The sequence below is a fragment of the Trachymyrmex cornetzi genome, unplaced genomic scaffold (assembly GCF_001594075.2).
Source record: "Trachymyrmex cornetzi isolate Tcor2-1 unplaced genomic scaffold, Tcor1.1 scaffold23, whole genome shotgun sequence".
NCBI lineage: Eukaryota > Metazoa > Arthropoda > Insecta > Hymenoptera > Formicidae > Trachymyrmex > Trachymyrmex cornetzi.
Genome location: NW_017296956.1, coordinates 1,714,769 through 1,727,375, shown reverse-complemented (window position 1 = coordinate 1,727,375; position 12,607 = coordinate 1,714,769). Strand labels below are relative to the sequence as shown.

General features: G+C 30.4%; 1 protein-coding gene across 2 annotated transcripts in view; it reads right to left on the bottom strand.

The window, feature by feature from the left end:
- Positions 1–3,884: 3,884 nt before the first annotated feature.
- LOC108760669 (osmotic avoidance abnormal protein 3) overlaps positions 3,885–12,607 on the bottom strand; it is a 12,456-nt gene continuing 3,733 nt past the window's right edge. The window contains exons 2-9 of one of the 2 annotated variants that reach the window (XM_018506746.1): positions 12,346–12,417; positions 9,527–9,816; positions 7,862–8,338; positions 7,425–7,746; positions 6,384–6,781; positions 5,052–5,563; positions 4,613–4,937; positions 3,885–3,971 (exon numbers count right to left, since the gene is read on the bottom strand). In XM_018506746.1, the coding sequence (XP_018362248.1) occupies positions 4,615–4,937; positions 5,052–5,563; positions 6,384–6,781; positions 7,425–7,746; positions 7,862–8,338; positions 9,527–9,816; positions 12,346–12,417 (2,394 nt within the window). In that variant the 3' untranslated portion in view covers positions 3,885–3,971; positions 4,613–4,614. The remainder of the gene's footprint in view (positions 3,972–4,612; positions 4,938–5,051; positions 5,564–6,383; positions 6,782–7,424; positions 7,747–7,861; positions 8,339–9,526; positions 9,817–12,345; positions 12,418–12,607) is intronic. The other variant, XM_018506747.1, reaches the window with a different exon arrangement.

Genomic DNA, 12,607 nt, shown 5'->3' with positions numbered 1-12,607 from the left:
GCATTAAATCGTAGAGAATTATATATTTTTTTTTTATTTAGATGTGTATATTTGTTGTTTGTTAAAAAATGGAAACCATGATGTTTATATACATAGAAATACATAGTATTTCTGATAACACAGTAGAAGAGTAATTTGTTATTAGGTTTAATAATTTGAAAATTTATAGTTTTTATAACAATTGAAATACTTTAGAATTTTTTTTATTAATTAAAAAAATTTATTGCTGGACACAACAAAATTTATTAAATCAAGTTAAATAATTTATTGAATCAAATTAGTAACAAATATTATACATCAATGTATCTTATCTTTTCATCAGTTAAATTTACATTTAAAAAATTTAACATTGTATTTTTAAAAGATTATGCTACGTGTGGAAAACTTTACTTATAAATTAATTCAATTTGATATAATTGAGATTATGCAAAACTTTCGAAAGTTTTAGAAATATAATCTTTTATATCATGTAATTTTAATTTTTTTAAAATATGATATTGTGACTTAGAATAATGTGAAATAAGTATTTTGTTAAAAAATTTTGTTTATCAATTACGATTATGATTTTACTCGATGTTGTATCGACGATGCCGAAATTGCTCCAAGAGTTTGTGAGAAAAGACGAATGCACAGCAACCCTCCAAGATGGCTGCCGCCAGCTCGAGAGTCGGCGTATCGACGTTTGGCGTTTGTGAGGTTTCCTAGATGTAAGCTCATCGGGAATTGCAGGTCTTCTTACCCCTGCCGCTGCTGCCACCTCTCGTCCTCACCCTCTCTACTGCTGCCTTGTCACCCTGCGATCGCTTTCAAAACAAAGAAACACACGTAATTAAATTTTTGCCTGATTGTGAGTGAGCGTAAATTAATATGCCAATAGTTACCACAATTATTTTTACAGGTACATAGTTAACTGCATAGCTTAATATCGAAGATGCGAAAGATGGCGCACTCGAAAAAAGTAAAGAGAAAGTTTTTAATTGTTTCCTTTGTCTTGATTTTTTTAAATAGTGACCACATTGAAAAAAAGTCAGAATTAATTTTTAGGCCCGAATTAACACGAATAGAATAATTTATGCTCATAAAATACCTACTTAATTAGGAGAGATAAATAATAAGTAATGTGTTACTTGGAATGCCATTACTGTTACCGTTATCATTACTTTTTTATAACAACGATTTGGTAATGACGTTATAATTTTGTTAACGATTAAAAATGAAAATAAGAGGAATAATTGCCAATAACCTTGACCTTAACAAATGTTATCGAAGTCATGACTCTGAACGACATTAAAGTGGTTTTAGCTATCGGTCTAACACTTGGATAATGCTAATGCCGGTGGTACCTGAAATTTGTCAATTTATATCTCAAAAAATATTTAACTAAAAGGAGTTTTGTAGTGTTTTGTAAAAACTTCGATGTCAGCAAGAATATTAAATAAAAGTAGAAGTTTTTATTAAAAATTTTAATGTTGACCTTGAAAATATTTCCATACATTTCCTTACATTCGAAATCAAATGAATGATATTGTCATTTGATGCACTTGTTGGAACCTACAATTTTTATAAACATTTTTCTCAAAAATGATTTAAGAGGTATTCGACCATATCTAGACTTCAATTGGGCACACTGTTTGTATAAAAATTATTTTTAGATTTAGTTTTTAAACTAACTGACAGTTTTTTGCACTTTTAAATATGAAAATTTGATGTTGCATCCATAGACTAACACTTAGGTTTACTATTTCAAAATCTTAAGTTGGAAGTCCCCGTTGATGTCGTTTTCGAAAATGATAAAACTGATGTCAATAAAATTGTATTGATGCATGGTTCTCACATAGTTCTGACCATTTGTATGAGTCTTGAAAAGAATTCCAGCCTTTGGAAATCCTAAAATTGTCTCTATATTACCGACTAAGCCATATAACTTTGTATAACAATTACTTTTTCCCTTTTTTACAAATTCGAAAATCCTTTCGCAGGATTAAAATGTACGCATTAATACGTGTCTGTGAGATGGAGTTTATGCCGAGAACGTAAAAAAATTTCAAAATTGAGATTTTCTTTACCATTTCTTAATTCAATATAACGCTTTAAAGCAGTCACATCGTGACATTTGCTTCGCATAATAGCTATGCAATCTGTATACTTACGAAATAGTAGTTTACAGGTTAGTAGTTTGCTCGAAGAAACAACGTGAAGTTCTTAGAATTGGACTTAGACGTTATTGTTATACGAAAATTTATATGTATGTGCAGCATGCGTGAGTGAGATATTGAAGTAGTAGTATATAGTGATGTGTCAACGACACATAAATCGTCTGTGTGTAAGTCCTACTTACACAATGAAACTATAATAGTCTTTAGAATATATCCCCTTAACTATTTTTCAAAAATTGTTTAATACGAGTGCTGGCCTCACACCACAAAAGTGAAATATTACATTATTGTATCAAATTTAACGAGCCATTTTAAAGGGTAGACTTCAATTCGCACCAAAAAAAAATTTTTGCAAGCCGTGATACTTTACTTTTGTGGTAAGGTACCATGCACTTGGATTAAAAAACTGTTAAAAAATACTTAAAGGCACGAATGATATTATGTGTAAATATTATGAAAATATTTAAGAAAGTATTATAATCCCAGTAAAAAATTAATTAATCCAGTTTTATTGTTAAAATAAATATTATTAATTATATTCCAGAATACACACAATAAAATTATGATAAGGAAAACGTTTCCTCCTGAATTCGGGAATTAATTAACTATATCACATCCAAGGCTGCTCTCTACAATAATACGGAAGCCACTAACTTCGATAATCCAGAAACACTAAATGTTAATGAATGTATAGCTGTGATGTATTTGTGTTGTCGAAAAGATGGGTATAATTAAGTACGTATAGTTTTAAAATACATTTCTTTCGTAAATAAATCTAAAATAATCCTATTTCAGCGAAAATAATTTCCAACAGTTGCAAAACAGCCTTGCTTTATTAATATACAATAGCCGGGTGCTAGTTTGCATTTTATGCAAACTGAAAGGTAACAGACGTTTCCAGCGGACACACATTTTAGAAATATTAAAAAAATATTTACTAGATCCGGGAAAAATTTTTATATACAATTATATATAAAATATATATTATTACGTATACTATATAATTGTATCTAATCATGTATGAAATCATACATGCTCATATATGATCATATATGCAATATTGAACAAAGAATTTCTTAGGACCGTAAATGTGTAAATACACAACAAGTAGGGAATAAATACCCATGATCACATATAATTTCATATATGATATACAGGATATTCTGCAATACCGAATTACCTTTTAAAAGCGTGTTCCTGAGATCATTTTGAGTTGAAAATCTTAATACGAAAATGTCGAGGTAATAATACTTTTTAAATTAATAGCGAATAATTAAATTATTAATAATTTCGCTAATCGCTACAGAGCCTGACATTTCGCGCACTTAAACATGATGATACGACAAGTGGTAAAGGTGTTACTTCATAAGGACCCTCTCTCAGCAGCTCCAAGATCATATCATACAAAATATACAATGATATTTTTACCAAGAAATTGTTTTTGCTTTTATACAGAATTGATTTGTACATTATATATGCATAATTAATATTGAAATGTATCACAAAATATCAATTCATTAGCGAGATACTATACTACATATATGATTAAAAATAAATTTATAATCATGTTTGTTCATAGTATATTAAGGAGAGAATCGTTTGCCGAAGGTCGTTTTGATTATTTTCAAGAATTTTTTCAAAGAAACCATACCATTGATATGAAATCTATAAGATCTATTTATCCTATTAAGAACTACGAATTATATCTATTTTATCAAATTTGGCTGATCCATTTTATAATTATTTAAAAAAAGGTAATCGTTTTTTCAAAATCATTATGTTAGCTGTCGACACGATTCGGGATCTTCCACTGCTCTAAAACAAAGAAATAAAATTCTTTGTTATTTCGTTTATATTTTTGTCAGAACATCTTGTTTTATAACAAAAAAGGAAATTCTTTGTAGAATTAGATAACATGGGACAATCAATTAGATAATATGGACGATCAGGCGTATTGAAGTACAACATCAATTGTAATTTTTTGTTTAGTATTTTTTTGATATTTTGTTATTCCATAAATTCTGACTCACTTACGAAACATCGTAGAGATAGATGAGCAGATAAATCAATTTTGGAAAGTAGTTCTTTGTATTAATATTTACATGTCAGTATGTTAATAAATTCATAAAAGTAATAATGGATTACTTTATTTTTCATTTCTATAATATTTTTTAATAAAAAGTAGGAAAATATACTTAGGTTGTATTGAATACATATAGTACATTCTCTGACCTAAATGCTACTTACTTTTATTTTCATCCATGTAAATATTTGAAAATGTCTCATATTTCTAATTAATGTTCAGAAATGTTTTCTATTTTAAATTTAATTTTCAGTTCTGAATTTTGAATTCAGCAAAAAAATGAGAAAAGAAATTGTAGGTAAGCTTATACCAACTCATTCCTCTACTTAAAGTTTATTAAAATCTCGAATAAAAAAGTACAGAAGACACTTACTCTTACAATTCCATCTCGTTGAGGCGAACGGATGATTTGAATGGTGTACCATCGTGAGGATACGAAGGTAAGGCTTCCAGTATTCTTGGAGGAAGCTTCTTCTTAGTATTGACGAAAGAGTTATACGTAGAATGGTTAGGTTGTTCATCATAGACCCAGCCACCGCGTATCACCGATCTGCGCTGGTTTGGGCTGTAATTATTTTCATTAAACATCGGCGTGCTACTCTGCAAATTTAGTGCGTTCAGTTGCAGATAACCGCTGCCACCTGCGATTGGTCCCGAGTCTTCCGATCCTCCTGATCTGCTCAACCGATTTCCCGGTTCTGTAACATTCAAATTATTTAATCATAACAAAGTATTTCTATATAACTTTAACAAAGTAACAATTTTTTATATATATATATATATACATGCGCGCATATATGATATAATCTTACCGAAAGATTTTGCTTCTCTTGCGTGTGCCAGAAGAGTATCCACTCTGCTTCTCCGAAAATAATTATTCACGACATTCCAACCCTTTTTTTTCTTCAAGTCTTGTCTACCACCTTCTTCATTATTATTATCTTGACCACTTTCATTTTCGTCACTGCTACTATTACTATTATTGTTATTATGATCGGCCTTGGAGGAAATGCCGGTGCAATAAAGAATATCCGTTCGCGGAGTGGGGGCGGCCGGAGGTAGAGGTATATGGGGAGACACATCCGGCAAGCGCCATCTTCCTAACTCATCGCACCAGGTTGCCGCCGCTCTCATTACCGCAATATCTCGAAATGGACAGCCAGGACGAAGATAGGGCATCATGAGGTCGCACAATTGAGACGTTAATAATTCTCTCCGAAGAAATTCGCGACGTTCGGCGTCCCAGGATGCCTGGAGGTCTACTGCCTCAGCTTCTAATTGTTTTACTCGCTTTGCCATCTTTTTTAATGCATCTTCTGTCGATCTGTTATTTTAAATATTAGTAAATTATACATATATTATTAAAACCAATATTCATAAATTAGTGACCAAGTTTAGTTCATTTTTTGCTATGGTTTTTACTAAATAATAAAAAAGCAGAGGAAGGTAAACGTGTAAATAAACAATATAAGGATAAATAATAATTTATTAGAAATCTCCTGCCTATTTACTGCAGCCAGTGCCGGATTAAGATTTCTGCCGCCTTTAGGAACTTAAATCGTTGCTACCAATATCCAACTACCCTCAAACTGAAATGTTCCAAGCCTGTGTTCGCGATAAACAAAAAAAAGAAAAAAAGAGATTTTCTGTAAAGATTTTACTAATAATAAACTTTGCCGCAAACCTACTCATTTCATTCTATGTATATATCAATGATTGCACGAAGAAAGCCGGCTCCTCTTACATTTCTTTCTGGTAGAACGAAATCGATCGACACAAAAATCGCGAAACTGATTCGAATCTAATGATCGTTGATCGAAGGACAATTATCTCAATCATTTGCGTCTGGTAAAAAATGACTATTTTGTAAAAATTCTTTTCAAAAATATGACATATCCTAGGTTAGCCTCCAGTGCTAATTCGGCCCTGACTGCAGCCATCTTGGATTATAACATCGTTGGATTATAAAATAGTTACATTAAAGCAAAATAAAACACAAAAAAATAATAGACTTGTTTAAAAATTGCTTTTAAATAAAATAGAGCAAAAAGTGGATAAAAATTTGTTTTAATTAATTCATATAATTTGAATTCTCGGTTTTTTTTATGTTAATTATTAAATAAATAATTATTACATGAACTAACCTTAGTTGACCGTATACTTGGAAGACACTGCCATTGGCATCATTGGCTTCTAAAGCTCCTGCAAGGACTTCCAGCTTCTTCCTTCTTTTCTCCCTTCTTTTTTTCAGTTCCGCATTACCGATCTCTTCTCCACCGATTGTCAATTTCTCCAACTTTTTTAAAACGTCTTGTAGAGCTGCCTCTCTTTTTTTTCTTTTCCTTTCTATTCGCTCCTTGTCCAACTCATTCATCTCCTGATATCCTTGACTGAATTTTCCACTATTTTTATCACTATTTTTATCACTATTATTCGGCATATTTAATCCAAACTCGTAACGAAATTTCAGGGCTTCTAGCTCCTCTTTTAGTTTCTGAGCTGACAAATTTGAACTCTCGCACTCTTTTCTTAACCTCTCCACCTTTAGATATATTTACATTTTTTAAATTTATATTTTATATAATTTTTACCAAATATGTCAATAAAAAATATCAAATGTATTTTAAACACACTGCAATTGTTTTTTATGCTATTAATTTCTATACATATATTAAATAAGAAGTAGAAGATTGTATACAGAGTATTTAAAGAATGGATAAGTTAAAAATATATAAAATATATATATATAATATTGTATATAAAATATATAACATATAAAATATTTTTAATTGGTAGAAAAATGATTTTAACAACAATAATAATAATAGTTATACAAAATAAGAGATATATTTAGAAAATAATTAATAATAACTCATACATATATAGGGTATCTAAATTCGAAAAAATGTTTCAAACAAAAAATTATGTAATTTAGAGGAAAATAAATACTATTAAATTTAATTTTTAAAAGAATTGATTTTTTAAGGTTGCATAAAGATTATCGGTATTTTTTAAATTACAAGCCTATACCTTTTCGTTTCTCTTTCGATCATGCAACTTGTTTAAAACATTTTTCGGTATTTTTTGCACTTTTCGAGATATTTTGATGTAAAAGTTGAAATAGGACACCCTGTATATGTAAAATTAAAATATATAAAAAGTTAAAAAAATAATTATTACATTACCTCATCGGCATACTGTTTCTCTCTTGAATTTTCTGTCTCTTCGTCTATATCCTTTTGGAAGCCCAGTCCAACGTTTACTACGTCATTGGAGTCAAGCAACTTTTTTAAACGTTGAAGTTCTAATTGATACTGTCTAAGAAGAGCGTCTTTGGGATCTTCATTGACAATGGGCTTGTTCTTAATACAACGAGCTCGAGCGGCATAACGCAGAGTGCTGAGGGTCTCTTCAGCATCGATGTCGCTTGGACTTACGCAAGCAATCATCAAAGTCCTGGCATTTCCACCCAGGCTATCTCGTAGCAGTCTTGTCAACTTACTATCCCTGAGAAAAAAATTTTCTGCTTTTACCCATATCTTCAATTTATAATATATAATTATCTTTTTTACCTGCTTTTAGAAGAAATTATATAAACATATAAAAAAAATTTTGTTTGTACCTGTAAGGTACGTGTCTTCCATTTCCAGCAGCTAACGCACTAATGACATTCCCCAACGCTGATAAGCTCAAATTGATACTGGCAGCTTCTTTCAGACGATCTCCCGTAGCTCCAGTTCTAGTTTGCCTTTCAGATCCAGCTAGATCGACTAAATGCAATCGACCTCTCCTGACAGCATTGCCATTATCATCATCATTATTGATGGCAATCGCTTCGAGTGATAAAGTTAAAACAGCATGACTTCTCGAACTAGCAGCGTTCATCTTCGTTGCGGCTGCGACTCTTCTATGATCACCCTGTCGAACTAATACAGCGCATTCGGTCGCGTCTTTGACAGTGACCTCGCGCAATCCACCCGCGACGTAAGTACCTTTCGTGGGGTCTTCTTTTAGTGTCAGAGTTTCACCAGTGTCGTCTTGTAACAAATCTCGTAATCGCTCGTTATAGATCTCGAGGTAGCTCAATAACGCTAAATATCTGAACGTAGAAAGTGTAATAAGTATTTTTGAGGAAAAATATGCGGAGTGTCTCACACTTTATCTTTCCCAACCGAATATCTCAAAATCCGTAAGTTTTAGAAGAAAACTTTTAAGCCAAAAATTATATGTCTAAAATCATAGCTATTCCTCCAAAGAACGGAATTGCTGTGTGATTGACCAGTTTCATATCATCGATTATAACTTCGGCGTAAATCGAGCCGTATAAATGTATAATAATCTATGTTATTGCCATTTTATATACATATTTAGAATTTAGATTATCGGTACGTTTACTATTATTTGTTTTCTTTTTGATATAACTTTTATATGAAAAGCTTTCTTCGAAAACTTATCTATAGGTTCTGAGATATTTGACTAGAGTTAAAGTGAGACATTCTGTATAATCTGTAATGTATAAAATATTTTTATATTTTTTTTTCTTTGGAAATTAAACAACTTTGAAATAACAATGCAAGACTCAATTAGAGTAGCAACGTTAATAAAATGAGGGACTATGAATCAAAGCTACGTGTTAGTGCTAAATTATTAAACCGATATATCTTGAATCTCATATAATAACAAAGGTTTCGACGTTTATTGGTTTACTCTCAATGTTTAACAATTCCATATATTAATAATGATTAAATCGATAAAATAGTGTAAAACACAAGCAGTTAAAAATAAAATTAAAAATGTGACAAATTAAAACGATGCGTAAAAACGCTCTCACTAACAATAAATGCAATTTGCACGTCTTGTTAAAGGTGTATTGAAGGCTCCGAACGACAAACTGTCTTAGATGGACGGTCGTTAATACCGTAAATAAATATGCAGGACTAAAGTCATCCTGTTATTAATATGTAAAACCGTGAATTTTGACAATAAGATTTTTTTAGTATAAATTGTCAAACTAAGACAATAGTTCACATATATCCTTATATCGTAATGCAACGGAAAGAAGCTCATACAATTTAAAACTTAACTGTTTTGCAATTGAAAGTTATGATACATGTGGCTTGTTTGCTGTTAAATGTTAAACTGTCAAATCAATAAACTTCGTCAAACTTTTATATGAACTGTTTTCATTGTTAATTCTTTGCGTATTTATACGAGTATTTATTTTCATTAAAATGGAATATTTTGTATTGTGTATCTTAAACTAATTTAAAAGTTGAAGAATATATACCTTGTTTCTGAACTGGCAGTGGAAGTCGCCTCAAATAGATGTTCCAATGCACGTTCGATGAATCCTCTCATTGTGAACGACTTTCCGCAGCCAGTTTGGCCATAAGCAAACACAGTGCCATTGTAACCTTCTAAGACAGCCTCGACAATGACAGAGCCTACATTTTCGTAGACCGACTCTGTTGTAGCGGATGGACTGAACGTGGCATCAAATTGATAGACTTTTCCACTTCCACTGGTAGCATTTTCTAACGTGCAGGATTTCGCCAGTGGATCGATCGTCACTATATTCTATAATAAACGTACCAGTATGAAGCGCATAAGAATCGATGTAATCGATGTTTGCTAATATCGATCACTGTATAAAATAAGGGAAAGGAGAGCTAAAATTCTATTGAAGAATTTTTGATAATGTAGTTTTAATAGAAATTTTAATAAAATTTGAATAAAAGATAATATAATTTAATAAAATTATAATTTAATGAAAGAGTTTTTACGTAATTTTATTAAAGACTGATGTTAAGTCTTCATAGGCAGTGTTTTTCAAATCTCGTACACTGATTATGATCCAAAACTTGCAATAATTGAAAGCTCTCGTCAAGTGGATAATACTCATTTGTATTATAGTAGTGTATATATACGCGCAATTTTCCTGGTCGTTATCACCAGAGCATATATATGTACTATATATATATGTGTATACGCGCATTCACATTAAGTCAATAATACGCGAATAGACGGCCGATCGGCCTAGCATCTGACGTATGTCACGTGATAAAAATCTAAATAAGCGCATATTCGGCCGCCCAACTCAATTATATATTAACAAAAATTGAACGACATTAAACGCTAAATATAGAGTATGATATTTCGATCGTTAATAAAAATATTAGATGCACAGTAATAGTTTTCTTTCGTCTGGATGAACGTCGTTTCATTGATATACATATGTAGTGAAAGTGTAGAAGTTGTAAGTATAATACTGTAAGTGAATTACGTATTATGGATTACGTATGTCATTGCATAAATTATTCAGCGAGAACACTATATGCACGAGCACATAGTTCTTTTCCATTTTCTGTTTCTTTGCACAAAATAGTTCCATAAAAATCTGAATTCCTTTTTATTTAGAAAATATTTAGCCACAAATCAAATAGTGAAATAAATAAATAAAAAATTAATTATTTTGTGCCAAGAAAATCTTGAAGTTATCGGTTTTATAAAAAGTATCATTTTGTTATTTGAGATATATTTTTCGTATTGATTTTACAAATTAAAATTCCTTTTCCGCGATTAAAATACATGTGCTAATATATTTGGCTTTTGATTATTTTGTAACAAAAATAGGAAAAAATAAAGAAATAATAGATTTTCTTATCGATTTTTATTCTAATACAGCGATTAAAGTTGCTAATTATTATTAAAACATTTATTTGTTGAAGGGTTATACATGCATATGCGCAAAGTAAAAGCAGAGTCAAATAAATAAATGAGTAATAATGAATTATTATTAGAGAATTAAGTTTAGAAGCCTAATTTAAAAAATTACTTTTCACAAATTGTGCGCATGCCATAGTGACGTACTATGGTATGTATCTGTATATAATAATGTGTCGATGATTCATAAATAGTATTGTTTGTATATCGTATGTGCATATGTCGCATTTAATCAATAAAATAACGATGCCGTCGGAGTTTAGCCACTATGTCAGCATCCTCTTATAAAGTATAATATATTATAATAGGAACGAAAGTAATTTTTTTTTCACATAAACTCGTGATTTTTTTTCGCAAAATCTAGAAAATGTTTGTACTGATGTAGTCTAATCAATATTTCATAGGAAATTACAATAAAAATTTATTTTCATTTTTGTTATTTTTTGCGTACTTAGTTTTCAATAAATAATTAGTAAAAGATGAAATTTATCCTATTAGGAATTATCATAGAGAAAGATGAAATTTAAATTACATGGCTTCTCATAACTCTGAAGCACACAAAATATATTGTTAAAAATGTTTAATTCAGTAATTTAATTTAGTATTGTCATACGACATCCTTTAAATTTGAAATACATACGTATAATAGTTGGAAAATAATTTAAAAAAATTCTGTAGTCAAGAAATGAAGAAATTATGAAGACTAGTTTTTAAAATACTGTACGTTTACGAAATTATCATAGTACAAAAAGACATTAAAATTCTTTATATGTGAATTACATGGTTTTCTAAATTTGAAACGTGCATGGCAAAGTGCTGCTGATCGCGTGAGTCGCAACGTTACTAAAAGCGGGAAAGTGTGACGGTATATATGTGTGTGTGCACTTATATATGTACATACTAGGAAAGAGGCTATGTCGTCGTTTACAGGAAAGATGTTAGAGTAACTTGACCGGACTATCGATTTGGCACATATTCCATTCGCCATCGATAAACAGTCTATAAACGTAGTACCGTTTGTATTACACGCAATTGCCACATGATGTTATAACAAACAAAATGCAATTTTTGATCTATTTTCTACAAATTCAATATATATATTTAACGTAAGTTAATTTTCTTAATTTAACTATTCAAAATAATTATCAATGTTACATTTTCTGCCGGATAATATCCGGTTTATACCTATGTTTATTCAATTTCCGGCTATCCGATAAAATTACTGTCACAATCCAGTACATTCCTGATATATAGGCAAGTAATAAATACATGTCTTTATTGATTACAAATTAGCGCTGATTTTTAAATATCAAATTTTTCGGAGAGTGTATGTACCTTTTTTACTTTTTTTAAAAAGATAATTTTTTGCAGATTATTACATACTTGACATCCTTGCTGCAATTCTTTGTTGGACATGGGCCGACATCTTACTGCTACTTTTACGGATTCGGACATCTGGAAATAAAAGAAAATCGTTTTTAATCCATTTAATACCTATTAAATTGATTGTGACGTAGTTTTAATTAATTTATTTTTAATGTATAAAGTAAAAGTAATTAATGCAAAAAATAACTACTTTTATAAAATCTTTGATGTTGAGAGAGAGAGAGAGAGAGAGAGAGAGAGAGAGAGAGAGAGAGAGAGA